At 35.0% G+C, this 22,816-nt stretch overlaps 2 protein-coding genes across 13 annotated transcripts; both read right to left on the minus strand.

Moving 5' to 3' along the window:
* Positions 1–791: 791 nt before the first annotated feature.
* LOC118046350 (long chain acyl-CoA synthetase 6, peroxisomal) lies at positions 792–10,235 on the minus strand. Of its 3 annotated transcripts, none has more exons than XM_035055218.2 (23): positions 9,805–10,235; positions 7,509–7,569; positions 7,340–7,417; positions 7,130–7,201; positions 6,971–7,052; positions 6,700–6,805; positions 6,540–6,616; positions 5,712–5,756; positions 5,487–5,573; positions 4,970–5,059; positions 4,771–4,850; positions 4,578–4,671; positions 4,149–4,237; positions 3,969–4,057; positions 3,529–3,658; positions 3,315–3,433; positions 3,091–3,211; positions 2,921–3,007; positions 2,227–2,330; positions 2,063–2,148; positions 1,455–1,541; positions 1,261–1,347; positions 792–1,148 (listed from the first exon to the last, which is right to left on the minus strand). In XM_035055218.2, the coding sequence occupies exons 1-23, from the start codon at positions 9,941–9,943 to the stop codon at positions 1,050–1,052; spliced, it is 2,109 nt and encodes a 702-aa protein (XP_034911109.1). In that variant the 5' UTR covers positions 9,944–10,235; the 3' UTR covers positions 792–1,049. The 3 variants fall into 3 exon arrangements, with proteins under 3 accessions (XP_034911109.1, XP_034911108.1, XP_073268049.1); XM_035055217.2 differs by having other exon boundaries at positions 3,091–3,214; positions 9,805–10,228; XM_073411948.1 differs by lacking the exon at positions 9,805–10,235 and having other exon boundaries at positions 3,091–3,214; positions 7,340–7,434; positions 7,509–7,556.
* Positions 10,236–13,059: 2,824 nt separating this feature from the next.
* LOC118046344 (cyclin-T1-4) lies at positions 13,060–21,111 on the minus strand. Of its 10 annotated transcripts, none has more exons than XR_004687153.2 (8): positions 20,930–21,109; positions 19,861–20,422; positions 19,677–19,758; positions 18,864–18,998; positions 18,339–18,514; positions 14,809–14,954; positions 13,788–14,248; positions 13,060–13,683 (listed from the first exon to the last, which is right to left on the minus strand). XR_004687153.2 is itself a non-coding variant. In XM_073411776.1 (7 exons), exons 2-7 carry the CDS (start codon positions 20,415–20,417, stop codon positions 14,217–14,219), a joined length of 1,044 nt encoding a protein of 347 aa, XP_073267877.1. In that variant the 5' UTR covers positions 20,418–20,422; positions 20,930–21,110; the 3' UTR covers positions 13,060–14,216. The 10 variants fall into 10 exon arrangements, 7 of the variants coding, with proteins under 7 accessions (XP_073267877.1, XP_034911091.1, XP_034911092.1 ...); XR_012170910.1 differs by adding an exon at positions 15,237–15,310 and having other exon boundaries at positions 13,060–14,248; XM_073411776.1 differs by having other exon boundaries at positions 13,060–14,248; positions 18,339–18,430; positions 20,930–21,110.
* Between the last annotated feature and the right edge of the window lie 1,705 nt (positions 21,112–22,816).

Genomic DNA, 22,816 nt, shown 5'->3' on the forward strand with positions numbered 1-22,816 from the left:
CTGGGCCAGCTTGCACGCACCACAACTAATCCCCGGGCTCACTGAACATCCTGCAAGTCCAGTGAGCATGTAAGGCACCGCGGGAGTGACAGGCGTACACAAGTGGGGTTTGAACCCTGGTGTGAAGAAAAGAAACAAGTCTCTTCAACCACTAGACCACAACCCTATGTGTACAAAGCTATGTACTCTTGTCTAGGGATGTGATGGTCCCCAGATTAGCTCATATCGGTTCATTCTGGTCCCTTTTATCTTGATAATCTTCGACTCATTTTAAGGGTGAATTGTTCATCAGGACTAGGCTTCCAAACCATAGGATCCTTTTTCAATTGAAAAGGCTGAGTAAGGCCACATATCACTTCCGATGGTTTGGCAGGTTCCATGCATGATCCTGTTACCATCTGCTCTGGCAAGAGAGGACAATGAGGATGCCATTGATCCCGCCACATGTAGATGTTTGTACCATTTCCCAATTTACGATCTTACTCTCTTTATCCCATGCAATACCTCCGAGCTAGAAAGCATTGCACTTCGGTCCTTTTAATCAAGAAAGTCTGTTTAAAATCTACTGACATTTACAAAACGAATTGTCTCGCGTGAGAAACAAAGAGATTCGAACCTCAAACTAAATAATTCCTGTACGTGATCAGAGGCTTCTTAGCAAATTCGAAATCATCACCGAATACATCTACGGATCCGTTGCGCAATTGTATGATCAATTTCTAAGCTTCGTAAATAACTTATTTCCTTCATTTTGTTTGAGAACCCAAATGAGCTGTGGTACGGTAAACAAATGGTCATATAACGATGCAAGATTTTATATTATTTTTTTTGTAAGAAACTCAATGAGCTGTGATACAAACAAAACAATCAAATTTCTCTATAACCTTATTCAAGGCAACAAAAGAAAAACACAAGCAGGCATTGACATGCAGACTTCTTTGCCGGGGAGGATTACTTTAGGCCTTTTTTCTCTGTCACGTCAAGAAATCATACTGCTATGAAGAGCTTGGCCACGTCTCTATTTTACTGTTCTTTCTCTGTAATTTTCTTCACAACACCTTCTTAGAAGAGGGATCAGATGCAGCCAGTTCTGCATACATATTTGATATTGCTTTCTCGTAGTATGCCTTTGCCTGAGGTCTCTTAATCTGAAAGCCAATAAGCACAGTGAGAAGCTGTCGCTGGCCACTTTTACTTTTCTTCACAGCTTTTACAGCTTAAAGGTTTTTCTTTTAAAAAAAAAAAAAACTGAGCACTTGCCTTAAATGTTGGGGTCAGAAGACCATTTTCCACTGTAAATTGTTCTAGCACCAGTGTCACAGCTTTAACAAATTCAAAACCTCGCAGCTGCAGGACAATATGATCAACCAATAAAAGGTTTAAGGTGAAAATCTCAAGGTAAAGCTACCATTTATGTGCTCAAATTAAAAATTCGATTTCTCCAAATGCACTACCTGAGCTTCCCTTCCGACAGCATCCATGTCTGCAAGTATAGCAGCCTTAACTCTAGGATCATTGCACAGTTGTGCTAAATTTTCATACTGCACTTGCACATGGCCAGAAAAAAAAAGCATCAGTATATGGTCAGGGCATTCAATTACTGCCCACATATTCCATAAATAAGTCAAACGTGGCAGGCACATCGTACTCCAGCACAAAAACTGTAGCAATCAATGATTTTTTTTATCCTTGAATAATCGTGAAAAGCAGTATAAAACTATTGATCATCTATTAAAAGCTGTTTCTGTAATCAGCATTCCTCCTCAGGTAAAAAAAAAATAAAAAATCAAGGAGCTTCATGCAGTCATGCAAGATAGAAAAGTAATCTGATTCAAGAGCTTGGCAGTATCAGAATAATACTGGAAACATCCTATAAAAAGAAGTGTAAGGTAACGACAGTTCAATTTTAGTTATATCTAATGATTGAACGACAAAATTGCAAAGTGAAAAACTTTTAGCTGGAAAAAGGATTTTTGAATGCAAATGGAAGCAGGTAAACCGAAGGTTGATGACGCTATAATTATTTCTTATCAGCTTGAATTTAGTAAAAAGCAAATGCCACCTTATTGCCTTCAGAAGCAGCCCATGCTTTCAACACATCATGGTCTACTGAAACAACAGCTACCAAAGAAGAATTTAGGCTGTCCCCTACAATAGAAACGATTAAGAGTCAACAATAAGGGATAGAGAAAAATATGTAGTAAATTATAAAACTTATCTACATACCATAGACAAAGCACTGGGCAATAAACTTGCATTTAGCATAAACATTCTCAATTTTCTCCGGAGCTATGTACTCTCCTTGTGCCAGCTTAAAAATGTTCTTCTTTCTGTAACAGCAAATAAGTGTTCCCATTAGAATGCAAAGGCATGCATTCCAAAATGCAATCACCAAGTTCCAATCAATGACATCATGCAAATTGAATTTAGTTTTTCTGAGGTGTCCTATCCAATCAAAGGAACAAAAGCATCCAGGCTTCTGTAATTACCACAATTTGAAAACTCAATCCTAATAATGCTTCATGAACGTGTAAAAGAAGTTTTACAACATCTAATTCACAAGAAAACATGTCGATGGCCATCATGCAAGGGAACTAAAAGGTTATGCCATTAGTGGAATTCTTGTCATAAGCTAGCAAGTGAACTCCAGAGGGACTATCTCCAAACAGAGATTCTCTTGTCAGCCCAAGTACAATGTTTGCAATGTTGATAAAATAACCAGGGTTGGTCTAAACCCCACCCAAATGAGTTTAGTTCAAAGGTGTGGATTGATTTTTTTTTATTTTTGCATGCACATAGCATCATTCAAAATTTATCCCCAAGACCGTCATTGATTCAAGAATTCAAACAAAACTCTAAGAGTAGGTATTATAATCTATCAATTCAACCAAAGACTACTGTTTAGAGATATAGAGTTCACCTATCAATAATCTTTAGACGGCCTCCAGGTAGCCATAATCCTATATCCCCAGAATGAAACCATCCATCTTCATTGATTACTTCTCTCCTGCATTGCATCATTATATTGTCAGTTTTACTCATGTCCAAGCCAATCGTGTAAAAGAAACAGCCCACAGGTAAGGTAAGTACGTCTGTTCTTCATCTTTGTAATAGCCTTGGAAAACAATTGGACCCCTTATACAGATTTCACCACGAGGATACGGCTTATCATCAGATGTGTAGTTCATTTCTGGAACATCCACGAGCTTTACTTCTGTTACAGAAAACACAAATTAATAAAACCTATCCTGAAACAAAAGGAAAAATACGTCAAAAGAAAGGCAAATAGGCATGTAAACTCAAGGCAAACGCACCACAAGCTGGACTAGGAGAACCAACATGACCATTGAGGTTGTCACCCTCATCCATGGAAGATATAGGAGAAGTTGTCTCAGTCATTCCATACCCTTCAATTATCCGCCCACCAAAACAGCTGCCAATTTATCCAGAAATCATCGAAGCATTATGAAAGAAAAAAGAAAGGAATTTTTCTAACAACATTTCGTTGACTAAAAGAAATTAACTTACATCTTCAAAAACTCCAACACATCAGGAGACAGCGGTGAAGCACCTGACACAATTAAACGAACTCGCCCTCCAAGTCTATCCTTAATCTTATTGAACACCAGTCTGTCCCACATCGGAGATGGATTCTTGCCTGCAGCAATATATATGCAACAGTATTGGTTAAACATCCAAGCAGAAAAATATTTAAGCTATTTAGACTATGACATGGAATAAAGTACTTTAATGTTCTCTGGTTCTGGTTTTATGAAGTTGGACAAGTATACTTTTTGGCCAATGCTACATAAGAGCTTTGTGTGATTTTATATCTTTCAAACTGTTGCCATCACCTCCATCTAATCATAAAACTATCGCAGTGAATTTCATTTAACAATCTAGGTACAAGAGGTCCTAGATAGAAGAAAACCCCATGCTAAAACAAACTTTATCGATATTATTCCTACCGTTCAGTAGTGCTTGCTTCTTAGCATTATAAGCAGCATTGAATAACCTCTCCCTTAACCCACCAGATGCCTTTACAGCATTCATAATACTGCAAACCAAGGTATTTGACTCAGTTATAAAATGAACATAATACAAGCAAGAAAATATATAAATGCAGCAGCTATGGACAGTAACTTCACCCTGCATATATTCTATTGTACAGCCGAGGAACACTGCAGAATATAGTGGGTCGTAGAGCAGCCATATCATCCATTAGTTTCATATTATCCTGCACATAGAGGTTATAATGTAGTGTTTGATGCTGTCAGGATAGAAAAGAAGGTTACGAAACCTAGGCCTTTTGCTCTGCGGGTATGGATAGTAAATGGACTCCTCAATCAAGTTAGAACAACCAAATGTTTGAATAAAATATTGCATGATCTGTTTCCTTAAGCAGTTATTAATCAGAGGATCACTTGTCTCCAGAAACAAAGTTCCATCTACTTGTTAGAGCTTCCTACAATTTTTCATCATGTAAATGGGAAGCAGCAGCATGTCTTACATGACATCAATAATAATATCAACTCGAACAGCAAAAATATAATGAATAGCTTAGTTCAGTCTTATACCCCCTGGTAGAATCCAACAGCAACTCCACAATAAACCGTCATGACCTGGTTTACCCGTTCATAAATGTGCGCCAAAGGCAAATATGAAATGAAACTGGCAAAATAGAGTTCATTTCAGTAGGAGAAAACAGTTTCATATATAAACAGGGTACAATAGCACTTCAGCACCATATATAAAACCAGTAGAACTCACATATCTGATGTGCTGTATGAAGTAGAAAGCGAGATCCCAGCAACAGTTGCAATAAAGTTTCCATGGGTCAATACAACTCCCTTTAAAGAATTCATAAAAATAATATCTTCTTTTAGTTGCTGGTTGAAGTAAGAACATTTCTAGAACATTATGTTGCCTGAGAACCACAGAGTTGAATGCATGAGGCAAGTATATCTACCTTTGGTGTTCCAGTTGTACCACTTGTGTAGCAAATGGTAGCAATATCCTCAGGCTTTGGCGGGTGAAAGGGCTGCAGGCTACTGCGACCCTAATAAATAGCCATTTGCACGAGGAAATTATCCATTAGAGATAAAGCAAAATGCAATAATCTTGTGCAATATCACAGTATAAACCTTGAACAGGATAAAATGTAATAAAAATGACTCTTGATCTTGAACTAAGAGAGTTCACCTATAGTCATATGAGCATGTACATTGGAATTCATGGGTTAGTCTATGTTCGTTACATGCCATTGTATGTGAAGCATGTGAAAGCCTAGAAAGAAAACTATCATTCAAGTGTCTGAGTTTCAAGGCCCGCCTCAACCAATTAGAAGAGAAAGAGAGTTCGCAAGGAAACAACAATTAGCTATCCTTGACAAAGGAGGACAGCCAGAGCAAGTCCAGCTTTGAACTGAACGTACAAAAAGTGTATCAATTATATGATTATAAAGATAAAGAAGGATATAAATTTACCTGACTCAGCAGTTTTGAATATGTCACAACCTGAACTCCAGTTGACGATGGAAGAGATGGCATTTGATCATCTATTCCTCCAACCACCTGTTTTATAGGAAAAGCAAATGAAAACTCTAAAACCAACGAGGTATCACTTTTTTTCTATGGTAAATGGCCTCTAAATATTCAATAACCGCAACCTGCTCAAATATTCAATTAATAGTGACTGGGAGGATTTCATACCACAATTAGACGTGCAGATGGAATCTCAGACAAGCAACTCAATAACTGCAAATTCCAAATGATATAATATTTAGTACTGCCGCAGAAGCTCTAAGTCAGAAGCTTTCAATTTCATGTATTATAGACAACTGAAAGAATGAATAAAGTGGAATACAATTATAAAAAGTGACAGTAGGCAGCAAAAGGAACACCTTTTGTCTTCATCGAGTCATCCATTAAGATTGGAAATAACTGTAGACTCACTAGACAAAAACCTTAGCTATCAAGTCTTCACGTACATGCCGCCACCTTGTGACAATATATAAAGTTTTTGTGATTGCTAATCCTATGTGCATTGTGTGAACAATATATTTATTATCTCCATCCCAATAAGGAATTCCATACTCAACTCAAGGTTGCAAACCTCGTAAGAGAAAAACTCAACATATTTCACTAGCTCAATAAGCAGAGACTTGATACTGATAGACAGCAAGATCAAAATGGAGACTGCTAAAAGTTGCCTTAAAAAATGTCTACAATTCTTAGGTAAAGCAATCTCTTAAGTAATAAGAATTTGTTCTATCTTGTTTCTCAATGGTCTTCGCTCCAGATACAGTTTGAATGTTAGATCATTGTCTCAAGCTTGCAATATCTTGCATCGATATCATGACTCCATAAGCGCAGAAACACCTCAGTGGACAAAACAGAAACTAAGAAAAAAAAGGATATATGATTTCCAGCTTATATTTCAGAAGAATTTGATGCTGCAAGGTAATTCAACTTCCAAAGCTAAGAAGCCACCTGTTTTCTAATAGGCAGCCAACGAAGGGCATAATAAATTTAACTCACCATATTCAATGTTTGAGGCACACAAAATATAGCATGTACAACAGCATGATTTACAATATACTTGACAGCATCAGGACCTGCAGAGAAACAATAATTGACATTGATTTATAAGGACACAGGCAAAGATCAAATAAAAGTACTTGTTCAACCATCAACAAACCGAGTGTGTCATATAAAGGTACGGATATGTAAGAGTATGCAGAGCACGCATGGTCAACAATCATCCATTCTGGCCTGTTGATAAAATATATTCCAATAGTAGATCCCTGTAATAACAACCCCATAATAATCAGGTTTCAAGGAAGCAAGAAGGAAAATTTTATGAGATATTTATATACAGCACCACAAAATAAAAATGAAAAATCAAACCAGATAAAACAAGGTTAAATGAGATCTGTATTCGAACTGATGACTGTTATTTATACATTTACCTTAGGTATTCCATGGTATATTAAACCAGAACCTATCTCAGTTCGTGCAGTACCTGCTTCTCCGAACGTCATCCATTTGTAGCTAGAATAAACAAATGAAAATGGATAAGCTAACTTAAAAGTGGTATCGTAAGTGAGATTTATCTAAAAGGAACTTACTCTCCAACTGTTCCATCAACACGAATTCGTGTGCCCAGATATTTGTAGTCCCGGAAAGTTTCAACTGAGCGCCTATAGAGACAAGTTAGAGAAAACCATATTCAGCTTTTAAAATGGAGGTAGTCGGATGCTTTCTAGATTATGGAGATTTATGAAATGTAACTTAGATAACTTAAATGTAATGAAGCCACAAAACCAAAGGATTCTTACGCAAAATTATCATGCAATGTACCGATTTCAGGATGATCAGGAAATCTACTCACAAGCTGTAAAGGGGAACGAGCAGACCTGCCATTAAAAAAGAACTACATATGAACAACTAAACAGACGAGCACGAAAAGCAACGAAAAGAACTTAAAGAATACTGGCCAATGCCTACCTGTACACATTCCACTTTCCTGTTTGCAATTTCTCTGGAAGCACAACGCTGTACCCCTGCTCTGCTCGGGATAAAACACCAAGATTGACAATATTAATGTATACACACATAACAAAAGAAAAACGAGAAACATGATATGTATAAGAACAAAAAATTAGGCAGGCAAGCAGACTAAACCATGTTGATTACTAGATGCAGATTATCATCTCATCCTATGTGTCCCGATGATTCCTTACAACCAATAGCAAGTCTCGTAATCTAAGAGGTAATTTTATCTCCTAAGCAGAAAAAAAAGAATGGGATGAGATGTTGCTGGAGTAAACTACAAGTCTTAGGTGGATGAGAAAGGGAATGAAAACTTGCTTCACCTTTCTCCTCCTTCCCTTGGATTTGGCATCAAGAAACATTCAAGTATAACAGTAAAGGGTGGTAACACTTCACCCCAATTAGAAAGGGTAAGAAGTAGGAGTAACCGCTCACTCCCTTCCTCTCCGGCACCGTTTGGGAGTTGTTGGACTGTATTTTTTTTTTAATTTTTGAAAATATTTTAGACAAAAATCAAATTAATATTTTTTATTGTTATACTTTAGATTATAATCCAAACACGACATTACTCTTCACCGCATCTCCTTCGATTCCTTGCAAATATCCCATCACATAAGCCCACATCTATCGTTCATATTCAAAAGCACTGAAACCAATCCTGGAATGTTTGACTGACCTTTGCAGCTGGTAAACGAGCATGTGTTAACCTTTTTTCGAGGCATAAACCAAGAGGACTTTCTTTTAAAAGTATAAAGTAAGTGAGAAATAGCCCCAGTTTACGGCCCCGTTCCTTTATTATTCACAATCAACGACGAAGATTTCAGGAGCAGTATGATAACACAGAATAAATAAGTAAATTTAATTAGCCTCTTGTTCTTTCAAATTCCAATTCACTTATAGAACCCAAAATTTCACTTTCAAAAACTATCAAATTCAAGGGATTTATCAGATTTGGACATAGAACCTACCCCACCCACCTTAAGGAAAAGTCCAAGGGCACTTCTCCTAGTCCCACTTTAAGCACATCAGGTTGAAGAAAGAGAGAAACAGATTTCATATCTTTAAAACATTTTTGATAATGTAGCTCAAAATTTATTTTACTTTTTTACTGAGGAGTTTTTCTTTTTTTAATATGAGTAAAGTTTGTCAAGGATACAAAAACTGATAAAAAAAAAAGTAAAAAAATATCATAAGAAAATAACTCGGGGTTCACTATAAAATACTTAACAAAAGTTCCAATTTTATAATTTGTTAACTTTTGATGTTATTTTATTATTTTTTTAAAAAATATTATATATGGTATGCGTAGAAATTAAAAATATAATCTTCTTTTAACAATAGCTTCCTTTCATATTTTAATTATGGCTTTTATTGATCTATTTTTAAGCATTTTTAGGGTTTTAATATTCAAAATATAATGTCAACAGATTTAAGAAGTTTATTTTATATAATTTAAGATTGTATACGATGTATAAATAGACATGTAATAAAAAATGGAATTAATCTCTTTTTCAAGGATTATAATAATGTTTTAGTCTTCTTTTTTTAATGAAATAGAATTGAATTTATCTATTAGTATTATAAACTTTTTAATTTGTATGTACAAAAAAATATGTGATGATTCATCAAAGTCTCAAGGATATTTTTTTATAAATAAAAAATTTCAAGACTTGAGACAGAGGTTCGCTTTTATAATAATAAAAGAAAAAAAAAGTAAATTTTCAAGTTCTATTTCCAGGTGGCCAACGAACATTGAATGAAGAAAATTCTTAGGGGCTGCAGCAGCACTGTGCATCACAAAAACTATTCAAAAGGTTCGCAGGCTGCAGATCCCCTGTCTCACTAGGGTCGGACAGTGATATCACTCCCTCTTAAGAGATCTCAGAGATTACTGATTAAGCCTCTTCCTTCTAACCAAGAACATGTATGTGGGAGATTCTAAAATACTGATGCTAATGTTGATGGCTATCCCAAAGTATGTATGTATGTATGCATGTATTGAAAGGTGTACATAAAAATTTATCTGCATCAGTATTTGATTATCCTGACATTTTAAAAAAAGAAATTCATAAAGGCTAATATCTTGTCCCGTAATAAGGAAGGGAATCACCATTTTAATCGATCAGACATGGAGAGAGGAAGAGGGTCGCATAAGAAAACACCTAAAGAGATAGTATTCTATCCTACGATACACGTCATATTTTGGGGGTAGGTGATATGAAACGTGGAAGGCGGGAGGGGAGTAACGTACCAGAGAAGAACTCTCCAGCGGTGGGATTGTGACGGAGTTGAGGCGGAGAATCATCATGGGCAGCGGCGGTGATGAGGTGGCTGTGAATAGCTTTAATGCGACGTTGAGCTGTATCGGGAGCTGTCATCGCCGAGTCCATGTTTTCCCGAAGTTTGCCTTCTTAAACGTTTAACTACACTTGTTCTAATAAATTCCGATTTTTTTTTTTTTTTGTGGCACTAGTTTCGAAAGAACAAATCCTTCGTTCTGTTTCTGTTTCTGTTTCCGAAGAAAACGAATAGCCAAAGAGAAGCAGGGAGATAAGACCTGAGGGTGAGGGAGAGAGACGTGGACACGCTTTTTTATAATCGTGATGAGAGCGTGCGGCTGAGATGAAACGCTTTTTTATAATCGTGATGAGAGCGTGCGGCTGAGATGAAACGCTTTTTTTTTTAGAGCCTGTGGCAACTTGGAAACAAAAACAATTGCTCTTTTTAAACTCAGAAAAATTCTGGGTTATGCAAAACACTTGAATAGGAGACGTGTGGGATATGGAAGACTATGTTGTCGTTAAGTGAGAGGTGGCCTCCATTACTGGTCCTCCGTGTTTTTTTTTTACCTCGGAAAAGTCGTGATAATATATATATATATATATATATATATATATATCTTTTTTTCAGATTCTTAACCATGTGAACTCTCTATCAAGTAGCAACGAAATTTAAATGCAGCATTTGATCCATCTATATATTTAGTACAGTTCTTGGTCATGGAGGACCTTTAAAATGTAAGGACGTCCCTTGTGGTTATCTTTTCTAGTTTTCCATGTGTGACAAGCAGAACGAGTCCAGGAGGGGCTGAGGATTGACACCTCCTCCCCCGAGTTTCTTTTTTTTTTTTTTAAAAGCACAAAATCCCCTTTGCTCTTGGAAAGTTTTGAAATAAATCCTCAAGAAATGCCCACTCTAATTAAGAATATTACATTCTAGCCCCAACACAAAACCTTAATATAACATATTTACATTATTGGTCATAATTTCTTTAACATCCTTCATGTGCGCAGGACATGATTCTCAAATTATATCAATTACAATTCCTTAATTAATTTCGTTGTCAATTCCGTTCCGGTAAGTGTTTCATTTTTTTAATTGGAATGGAATGTTTCAATTTCGGAGTGTTTCGACGTGCCGTTTCGGGGTTGTACTGTTTATATATATATATATATATTCAACAAACATAATTCAAATTCAAGATAAATTAATTATAAATTACGCAATACAAACACAATGCCAAACAAATATAATTTCAAATTTTAAAATATTTCTAAATAGTCAAGATTAAATAGATATTTAACTTAAAATAATTCAACTTAAATAAAATATCAAAATATTATGAAAGTAAAATATTTTAACAAAAATATTTTAAATATAAAGTTAAAACAATGTTATCAAGTGGCTAATAGAATTTGAAGCATCCCTTATTTTGCTCAAATTCCTGCAAAGTATAAACATGAAAAAAAAAAACAACATGAAAATAAACAATATATATTAGTGATAAATGTAATTTTAAAAAATTAATATTATTGTTAATAAAAAATAGTAATAATAATTTTCAATATTATTATTAATATCATTGCTTTTGAAAATAGTAATGAAAAAGAATTTTTTATAATCAAGTGGTTTAATTAATGAAATTGAGTAAAGTTCAATTTGATTTAATAGTTTTTCAAGAGCGGAATGGAACATGTAGAATGAAACTGGAACGTTTCGAGCGAAATTTAACTGAAAAATTCGGAACGGATCGAGATTTAAAATGAGATGAAATTTTTTTTTTATATACTGATTTTAAAATTAATATGGAATGTTTTGGTTATTTTAAGTAGAAGAAAATAAAATTAAGAACCTTGCTCTTAATCACCAAACATCAAATTCTAGATTTGTCCTCGTAGGTAGAGTCCAATTTGCAATAATTTCAATTGACAGTCATAGTCAGAAAGGGGGGCGAAGAAGGGATAGGAATTTGTGTTGATCAGGATAGAATGGAAATCTTTTTATATTTGAAAGAAAATCTACCCTTCTTGTCAGACAGTAATTAAATCCAATCAGCTAGGGCTTTTCTTTTCTCTTTTCTGTTTTCACAAATTCTGCAATGTAAATAATAACTTGTTTGTTTTTACTTTATAAAAAAATTTAAAAAATTTTAATTTTTTTTAAATTAATTTTTTATAATTTTAAGTTATTTGAACGTGCTAGTGTTAAAAATAATTTTTTTTAAAATTAAAAATATTTAAAAAAATAACTGTTTATAACATTATTATAAACAATCGGAATAAAGATAAAAAGGACTCGTAAACAAGTATTTTGCACTAAAAATTTGTATAAACGGATCTATCAACTATAAAGTAGCTAAATGTGGTTTCCATGTATTAATAAACGATCGGTATCTTGTTAAAAAAGCAATCCCTTGCATGTTGTATGAAAACTTTATATGTAAAGTTGCTTACAATACAGAGAAAGGCGTAATTGAGGCCTAATCAATGGCGTTGAATTCTAAAAGAATCCTTGCACCAATTATTTCTTGCTGGTTTTAGCAGAATACCTTCCCAGACAATTACTGCGCCCGGAAACCAGTCGTTTGTTGTCACCGCCATCTCTTCGCGGGACACATTTACTGCACACTTGTTTTTCTTTCCTGTGCTGAAAAATAAATCGGACCCTCCCCCGGAGAAAGTTACACAGACACATGGAATCACAAAACGGACCTCCTCCGTTTCTGTAATGGGGAAAGCGTACAGAGGGAGGACTGTTGATAGGTAGAGCTAGTGGGGTCTGAGGTCTTCCGACTATTCTTCGGCACCAGAATAGTATTTTTCCGTGTGCAAATCGTGGCAGCGAGTCATTATGGTGAAATTAGTTAAGTGGTTGAGATGTCAATTCAAAAGAGGTACAGCAAGTTTGTTTCAAAAAAGCCTAACCAAACATGTTTGTCAACCTATCAAATTCGCAAAAGTCTTTGCATCCCATCAATCAAAATCATTCGTAATTGAAATTTTTCTGGGATTTATATCATTCAATTTTCCTGTTTACTTTTATGATCCCATCCCTTGTGTGGTTTGATTCCATCAGAAAATTAGACATCAGCTTAAGAGTAAAAGAATGCATCGACTGGTTTTTCTCCACGAAAAATTTAGAATGCCAGTGGCTAAAAAACGCCACAAGGAAAAAAATTAGGAAGTAGCGAGAGTCAGGACAACCACCACCCTCCAGTCATTTTGGATACAAAGAGAAGATCAAGGAGATCAAAATTTCCATTTCTCATTCACAAGATACACCATCATGTCAAGGAGTACAAGAAATATAAAATTTTTAAAAGAACAAAAACTTGAAGAATCATTTAAAGGTCCCTAATGTCCCACGGGATTTCGTATTGTTCGTATAGTGGAACTTCCTCCATGTTGTCCTGTAAGCTCAGTCTTTTCACTCCAACCCCTTTGAATCTGTTTTTTTTCTAGATTGTACTGGAATTTTGCTACAGGGAAGGTTCTCCACAAACCCTTCTATTTTTCTCTTTCCATTTTGATTGAATTTCTTTTCCAAAAAAATAAAAATCTTCCATTTAGTTTTCCTGACAACATTTTTTTCTTTTTGCTTCGATACTACCTTGGCGCAGGAATTAGAGGCCTACAGAAGTTTCAAGTGGCACAAACTGATGTTGCCAACACATGACAGAGCAACATAGCAACACATACTGGCGTCAGGTCATCCCCATCCAACACGACAGGGAAATCCCCCCCTTGATTCCAAAGAATCCTTTTGTATTTAACCAAAATTAGTGGAGCAAACACCCTCATATCCAACTTATTTTAGCCATAATGCCAAAATCGATCAGCTTTTATAATCACTGCAACAATGGTTAACTCAAATATCAAAAGCATGTTTCATATTTGCATTGCAATCCACCTGAAAGCTTTGGTGGCGTGTTTAAAGCAAAGATTCAGAGCAGACCTTCATTTTGCACTCTACCAACTCCAATCTTGCTTGAGGATCGTGCATAAGACCCTTCCAAGGAAAGGAACCAAATAGGCTAATGCTTTCTCTCACCAAGAGGAGCATCTATTGAAACCTCGGGCATAAATTAAACTGGCAATGGACACCTTTCCAAGTTTAAGCTTTCAGCTAATTTGTCATTCAATTTGACCGACACTCTTGACATACACGATGAACTACAGGTCCATTTAACCTGTACTTCAACAGCTAATTTTTTGAAATGAGCATCTCTTTTCACCTCTCTTGCATGACATTCTCACACTATAATCAATATTGATGATCTTTGTAACCATATTAAACACGCACATTCTGACCTGGCTATACTTACAACACCTAAACTGCATCACCCTCGAGGGTGAACCGTGCTGGAGCAACTACGCTATTTCACTAGAAGAGCTCCATCAGCTGCTGAGATACATCTGCATCGTATAGTCACATACAAATGAATTAGCAATGAAAAGCTTTGTAAGTCTGATAGAAATATTTAGCATGAAGTTAATTTAAGAAAAGCTCATCAAATGCAAGCACAAACTTCACTACAGACGCACGGAGACAAACATGCATGCATGCATATGGACACATGCATATGGACACGTGGACACATATTACAAGCATACAAAGTTAAAATGGTGAATACCAGCCAACCCATATAGCCAATTTTCACCCTCTATTGCCACTACAATTTAATATATATATTTTTTTTTTTGAAAAAAAAGGAGTTTGTCTCCCTGAACAATTTACAGATTTTGTCCACTGGGACATCATCAAAATGTCACAAAATTGAAGCAAGATTCTGATCCAGAAATGATAGAACCAGTCCATTATTCACAGCTAAGTTGACTCTGTAGATTTGAACAGCATATATAAAGATTCGGAAAATCACCAGTTTTATACTATTTATCCAGTAACTGAATTTGAGTACAAGGGATTAAGCCAGTGTAATGAATTAATATAACTCATGAAAGTTGTGTGGAGCTACCTTGGAGAATAGCTGGTGTTGTTTCAAACTCCTGCCAGATATTCTGGTAAAAAGCAAGATCAAAATTTAGAAGCTTGGCAGCTAGATAAGCAGCACCAGCAGCAATGTGATGGGGCTTAAACTGAAGCCATAAGGAACTCCGAAGCCTGCAAAACAAAATAATAGCTTTTATAAAGTGTGCTAAAACCACCAGCATCCAGCACATGATGAGAGGTGAAACAACTGTCAAACCAACCAAGCCTCACGGCACTAATATTGAAACCATGGCTCTTGTGCAACTTATCATATTGCTAGATTTGATCAGAGGCATATTAGCAGTGAAAGTAAAATACATAAACAATCAGAGAAAATCAAAACACTAGCAGATAATATATCATTAAGGATTCAAGTACAAAAAAAAAATGCAAGTCAAGTCATTTTTCTCTTACCCACCACAAAAGCAGCAAACCCAGGAAGAATATTTTGCAAGAAACTCTGCAGGATTGCTGATAGAGTACCAAAACTATAACAAACAACACACTCATTTATAAACAAATCAACTCCCAGGCCCATTCTGAAACAGGGGCTTTATAACTCCAGAAACATACACAATTCAAATAATAAAACAAATAGAAACTAGCAGCACATTCTGCATCTTCTGCTCCACAACTTGATCTGGAAAGGCTTGTCAAAACACATGAACTAATGCTCATGAATCAGGCATGCTACCCCAGACATGGAATAACACCATCCCATATCCTCTAGCCAGCTATAAGCAACATTTAAATCCACGAGCAAAAATATATGGCATAATTTTATACATATATTGTAAACTGAAGTACTCCATATATATAATATCAGGCTATATGAAAGGGTTCTGAAACTTTTGAACCATATTTGTGAATGATTTAAAAGCTCAAACTGATATGAGGAATCATCAAAACTGATAGTGGTTAAAAGTAGAAAAGTTATGTTTGGATTTGAAAAGGCTCAAAGAATGAGAATTAGAAGGAAGCTGGAGATGAATGGGATAGAATACCGAAGGTGTCAGGGTCAAGGCCCAGTGCTGGGGGTAAATATAGTAAAACGTGATATTATAGCATTGCTTTGCTAACTTGGCCCCTCATCCTACAGTCCCCCTTCAAGAATAAGAACAGCTTATGGCATTGAACCGTGAAAGGTGTTGTTTCTTCAATCTTTCTACAAAAGAAAAACAAATCCAAACTTCAAGACTTTAACTTACAGGGAATATTTTTCCAATGTAGCTCATCATTGGCCAGTCAACAACACCATGAATCGGAAAGGAAGCAGAGATCACCTATGGAGCTAATTAAGCTGGGCAAAGAACAACCTCTGGCCTGATATTGCCACCCCAGGCATAGCATGGGAGAGATCAGGAGCCCTGGGCCAAGGAGATTGAGTGTTCATGCTCAATAGTATCGCTCCTTTAATCAAAGCATAGCCCCAAGGCCAGAGTGAGAATGGAGCAGGTCTCAGACTCCAATTTTACCAAAGGGAAAAGGTTCAAGCTTCTTATATTTTTAGAATTCCTAAAGAACATTTAACATGCTCTGATTTGCAAATGCCTGGATGTATTTAACACAAAATCTAGCAGGCTGGCACCTGTTCCAGGTGCCATTTGATAGCTGAGCATAAAAAGACAACCCAGCTCACCGCACCCATGTGAGTCATGCACCAGAATAGCAGGTATATTAATAACAACAGCAATATTGGTAGAAATTATAATGATAGCAGCAGATGACAATAACAAAAAAGTACAAGGATGCCCACATCTAATTTTTTTCCTGAATGATACAAGCAGTACCACCACTTCCACTCATAGTCATGGAGGTTTATGCAGTCCATTTAATTGACAACAAGTGCACAGAAAAACCACACGGATATTCCCATTTTAGAGGTCTTCGAAACAGCCAAGGTCAATAATAGGGTAGGGTCAAGGTATCAGACTGAAACTGCGCCACAACTAAAGGAATCCATCATATTAAGATCATGACAAATATGTGTCCTAACATGGTCATTGTCAGATTTTGACATGTCTTAGGTTTGTGTGCCAATTGTTTCCAAACAAACAATTTAACTATGCACTTTATATATGTGAGTTTACCAGCACCGAGAAACTGACATCTGTGCCAATGAGCCATATAGATCAATTAGCATACTGTGACCATCATCCCCTAATGGACTTGGATTCGAGTGTCCTTGTATATACAAGAATAAAAAAAAGAGCTACCATGCTGTTTGTTCCTTTCTCAATTTTATCTATGCTGGCAACATCAAACAATTTTCCACCAGCTAACCATTACAAAACACCAGCACGGTGATACTCGGTCAAACTTTAAGGTGCACAAGGGCCCTCACACTGGCACATCAAAACTCAATCTATCACACTATGCAGCTACACAACCCTCTGACACACTCAGGTATCTACACCTGTTGAACAATTTACTAAACTTTTTATTCTAAAATAACCTTATCTTCATGATATCAGACCAAAAAAGTGCCCCCAAATTTGGAGAAAAAAGGAGTTAATGCAAAATGTTTTTTTTCTTTTTTGATAAAAAAAATATATATATATATCAGAGGGGACTCATGCCATATAGAAAATAAGGGCAAAAATCATTGAGGGAAAATAAGAAAAAACGATATCCCAGTCACTATGGATTTTGATCATTGTCAAATCAATTTAGTTTCCTCCAAATCAGGGTGAATGGATGCTAAATGAACAAGCAGCCAGGTCTTACAAACTTTAAGTTTGTACAAGGAGGCTAGACAACTTGCTCCAAATGAATGTATGAAAAAGGAAGAAGAGAGTGAGAAAAAGTTGAATGCAAAAAAGATTTTGGATGTTCCGAGGCTATCTTTTTTAGCAAATAACCCGGTTGATGGGGGTATAGTGAATCACAGTAATGTGATCCACAACATCTTGGCAAAGCAACTTCAGATGTTTAAAAACTTTCCATGCACAGCATATCAATCCGCCAGCTAACAATATCATACAGGTGAGCACGTTAATCTTGTGTAGACCCTGCAATTATATGCCATGCCAAAAACATCAATATCCCATACCAGAATAACTACATAGTGTAGTTACTTAAAGAAAACCATTGAGACTAGTAGAACACTATGTTGAACCAAAAGAGAAAAAGAAGAACCCAGCACATACTCTCCATGGCCCAAGTACAAAGAGTCCCCCCCAACTTCCGATTCGCTGGGATTTAGACACAAACCAGTCCATCTATAGACACAGACAAGCCATCATAACTGCAAGACCACTTGCTAAATCTTAAACCATGTCTTTAGCTGAACTAGTGTGAGAAAATCCAGATATAATATATTTACAAGAAGATGGTCCAAATCAAATTGCTTCCTGAAGAAAGGAGCATAATCAGAATTATTATTATTATTATACAAAAGTTCATTTTATAAAAGCTAGTTCATTTTGACACTGAAACTAGCTGATATAAATGAACCGCACCAATACAAATCTAAAGAACCAATAAAATATACCATATTGAAAGTAGTGCACTTACCCTTCACTGACCAAGTTTAGCGCCAGATTCACCAACACAGTTTGTGAAAGACCTAATTTGTTGAGGACAGATGTAAGGGGACCATATGGATGCTGCACATTGAGTTCAAAATTGAGTGTAGTCAGAATCATTTGCTCAGCCTCAATCACTCGTTCTCGGTACTGTTCAAACCAGTCCTGTTTAGAAAATCTCATTTCATGTTAGCATGCTAAAGACTTGAAGCTGCAACTTTTCAAGAAAAAAAATAAATCAGTAGTAAAATGCACAAGTGGAGCCGCTTTCACAAATAGGTTAGATTACCAGATACTTGTCACTTTGAAATTTCATGTTGTGCAAGAAATAAGGTATAAATTAACCTGGAGTAAATTCAACATGTTTCGAGATAGGAGCTCCATTCATGAATTGGCATGAGCATATTTTATGTTATCCACTTTATGTTTTTAAAACAGAAGCAAATTAGATTTTTTTCCCCTTTTAATAGATTTAACAGATAAGAAGTTATGAATCAGCCTGCAAGATACTTACAAGAGGGAGCAGGTACGACAAGAAAGTAATATCCTGCTTGTGGAAAATCTCACAAGAGGCTCTCACTACATTGTTCAAAGGACAAGGTGTCTCCTCAGACTTTGCAGCGAGAAAAAGTGCAGCAACGGCAATTAACTGCAACATGCCCAAAACAAATATGACAAACATAACCATCACAAAAAGGAACGTGCACTAGATTGATCGCATAATCGTATTCCAAGCATCACCAGAAGGCATTCATGCGAGTATATGAAAAATCTTACCAAGACTAAACAAGTCATTACTGGCCAGAAATCAGAAAATAAAAGGACCAAATAATAGATGCAACAAATCTAGAAATGCCAAAAGATAAGAATAAACAAGTCATTGCTGTCTGCCTAATTTTTTTAAAGTTACAAATGCAGAATGCTGCAGTATCAGATTACGTGAACAAAGCAGCTACAGGACCCAGATCCTTGTGTTAAAAGAATTGTCTTGAATCGAATGTTAACTCCACTTTCAGCAGAGGAGGGATCATAAGCCAGGAGGACTTGTCAATTTCCAAATCAAGACAGCATAAGAGAGTACGCCAAGCTTCCATAGATTAACCATCAGTTTGGACATAATACTTGTTTAGTTATTTATCTGCTCAAAGTTCTAAACAGCTAATAACATTATTGTCTTAATAAAAATAGCGCCAGGGAGAGTGCCAACACAATTCAGGGAAGGTTTCTAGAGTAAAATAGTTTCCCCTGTGAAATGACAGTACGCAAAGTCTCCTCCAAGAAGGTAACAGGGTAGTCAAAAATTCAAGCATAAGCATTAAGAACTCACAAATCTATCATGGCAAGCATGTGATCGTCGAACAAAAAACCGGTGGCACAAAACCATGGCGGTGCCAATAGTAGTTTGTGGCCTACAAGAATCGAAGGAGTAAGTTAATAACATTGAAATTCTGATAAGCAAGCGTCCAAACAAAAAATAATAACTCGAAACACATTCCAGGTGGAGCACTTACAACTCCAGCCGCAGCCCAAGATTCTGAAGGAAGGCACAATAAGAATACCGCAGATGTGTTTCACGTAGTGCATCAATTCCATCTTTTCTTGATGGGGAGTATCTCTCAATCTCATCCTTTGACAAAAATACTGGTTCATCTTCTTCCAGTTTTGAGCGGTCACGTTTGCAACTCATAGATGTAGATGTAGAGACCTCAGCATTGGATCTTGTAATCAGAGGGGCTGAATTGTTGTAAGTTGATTGATCAGCGCATTCATATGCATTGTACTGAGGGTAGTGTCTCCCACCACATTCTCCCCAAGTATCCACACTAAATTTTCTCCTTTTAAAAGCTGGTCCAACAGTAGGAGGGTTAGCATAACCATTGACATGGTCCCTGAATTTCCCCGAGGAGAAATCACGGAAATTGCTATGATTCCAGATGTAGTTGTAGTTGCTGCTCCTATTCACATTCACGTTCCTGTTTCTATGGTTGAAATTGTTTCCATTGAAAGAGGTCCACCGATCATCATGGCATGTTCCTCCTTGTGAACGATAATTCCGTGCAAAAGACATTTTTCCTGACAAATTAGCCATAAAAAAAAACACAATATGAATAAGATTGAACCGCAAAAATAATAAACTCGTCCAGAAAATCTGAAACTTCACGTAGTAAGTCAAGTCACTTGTAGTGTAGTTGTTTTTCTCAAAATTTTGTGCTTATATGCATTTGAACTTTCCTTAAAAAGATCGGTTTGACATGAGCCGGAACATGAAAATACTAGTTTCTTCAACAACAAAAATCCAGATAAAAGCTTAAGCATTTCTTCAAAATCAAAGGCCTGTACTAAGCTAAGTTTCTTGGTGGAAACCAATTATTTTTCTAAAACAGCCTTTTAATGAACAAAAAAAACGAAGAAAGATATGTAATACACTGATCTAAGTAATCCGAATTAAAGTTCTACAGAATACTAAAGATAACAGAAAGACTTACAAAAACACACAAAAAAAATCATTCATATATGTCAATCGCACGTCAAAAACATCAATTGAACGGTAACAAGAGGGATAAGATCACGAATAATTACAGTGATTAGTGGAGATATAGATCTGAAAATTCCGTGATTAAGATTAAGAAACCACGCGAAGTATTTTGGTTTTTATCGGGCGAGGAGGCTCAGATTATTAGATTAAAGAGAGGGTTCGAATTAAAGAAGAGAAAGCGTCAACGAAGGTGGTCAAAAAAAAACACCGAGAGATGGAGAGCTGAAAAGGATGAGAGAAGATATAAATATACAACTTAATGGTTGAGTTAGGTCAGGCGGTTGCTTGCTTTGCTTTTTTGTCTTTTGTGTTTTTAGATTTTGTTAAAAAAATTAGCAAGGTAAATATATATATAAAAAAAAAATAGTGGATTAATATCATTTCAAAAAAAATTTAATGAAATATTATGTTGCAATTTAAAAACATGAAAAAAAAAAAATTGTTTATTTTATTTAGTTGATTGGTTAAATCCAGTCATAGTAATTGATGAATCATTTTATATAAAGACTATAATTTTATTAAAAAAATTCATTAGATGTGATTTAAGAGTTAAAATTATTTTTATTCAAGTTGTAAATTAAAAAATAAACTTGGATAAAATTTTAAAAAATTACTATTCACACAATAATTGTAATTTTTAAAAGTTCGTTATGGATCTGTTATAATTAAATGAAGATTTGCCCGAAAAAATTTCATGAATAGCTTTATATATGTATTTATGGACTAGTGAGATAGGTTTAGGTAAAGGATAAGGTTTAGTTACACCAAACAAAAATAACAACTCAACATGTTCATAACTTTTAATCCGATAATTGGATCATATTTAAATTTTCACAAGAGTTTTCAAATGTTGTTTTCCATGTAATAGTTGTTATATCATTATGTGGATCATCAAATCATTAGATATCAAAAATCTAGTTGAGCTTTTAGTTTTGACACTTTTGATATTTTATTATTATTTCTATAATCAATCAACCGATTTCACTAATTATTACGAAGTGGTTGATTAATTGAGTTAAAAATAAAATAATTTTTTGCTTTTATTTAAACTCACTAGTTTTTTTTTTGTTTTTTTTTTTTGCGATAATTAACCAATTTGTTCTTTTGTTTTTCCTGAATTAGGCTGTTTTCTTCTTCTTCTTTTTTTTAGTTTGGTAGGGATGAGATTTTAGTTGGGTGGACGTTGGTCGGTAAAAAACCTTTCCTCCTTTTTTTGGCAAGTTTATTTATTTTCCTTTTTTTCTTAATATTTATAGTATTTTTGGATTGAAATATTAGACCTTTGGGTTCAATAGTGCAATAGTTTTTATTTTTTAATGTATTTTAAAACTATGATTCACTTGAAAAATCATAAAATTGATGTTTTTATTGTTTTTTATGGTTAAATAAAAACATCTTAATAAACAAATTATGTATTTGAAATAAAATACTCTCAAAGCTCCGCACTACATTACCAAACTATTACAATCACATAAGAGTAGCTGTGTGTTTAATGATGCACTTCAAATTACTTTGTAAAAATATATTTTAATTTAAAATATATTAAAATAATTTTTTTGTACAAACATACCAAAATCATTAAAAAACACTATTTTAATGCTTTTTTTTTAATGAAAAGTTAGTTGAACCATATTATTTATGCTTTTTTATATATATTTTTCAAGAATATTTTTAGCTTGAAAAAATATCAAATTAATATTTTTTTCAATGTTAATAATTTAATGTGCCGATGTTAAAATAAAATAAAAATTAAATATATTTTTAAATGAAAATTTATTTTAAAATATATTTTGCAATATAATCTCAAACATGTAATAAACCTCATATAACTCAAATTCTAGAACACTAATTGAAATTTCTCTAGTATCAAATTTAAATTGTATTAAAAAAAAGTTAAGGTATAATTTTTTTTCCATTTCATAGGAAAAAAA

Source organism: Populus alba, chromosome 10 (genome assembly GCF_005239225.2).
Source record: "Populus alba chromosome 10, ASM523922v2, whole genome shotgun sequence".
Classification (NCBI taxonomy): domain Eukaryota; kingdom Viridiplantae; phylum Streptophyta; class Magnoliopsida; order Malpighiales; family Salicaceae; genus Populus; species Populus alba.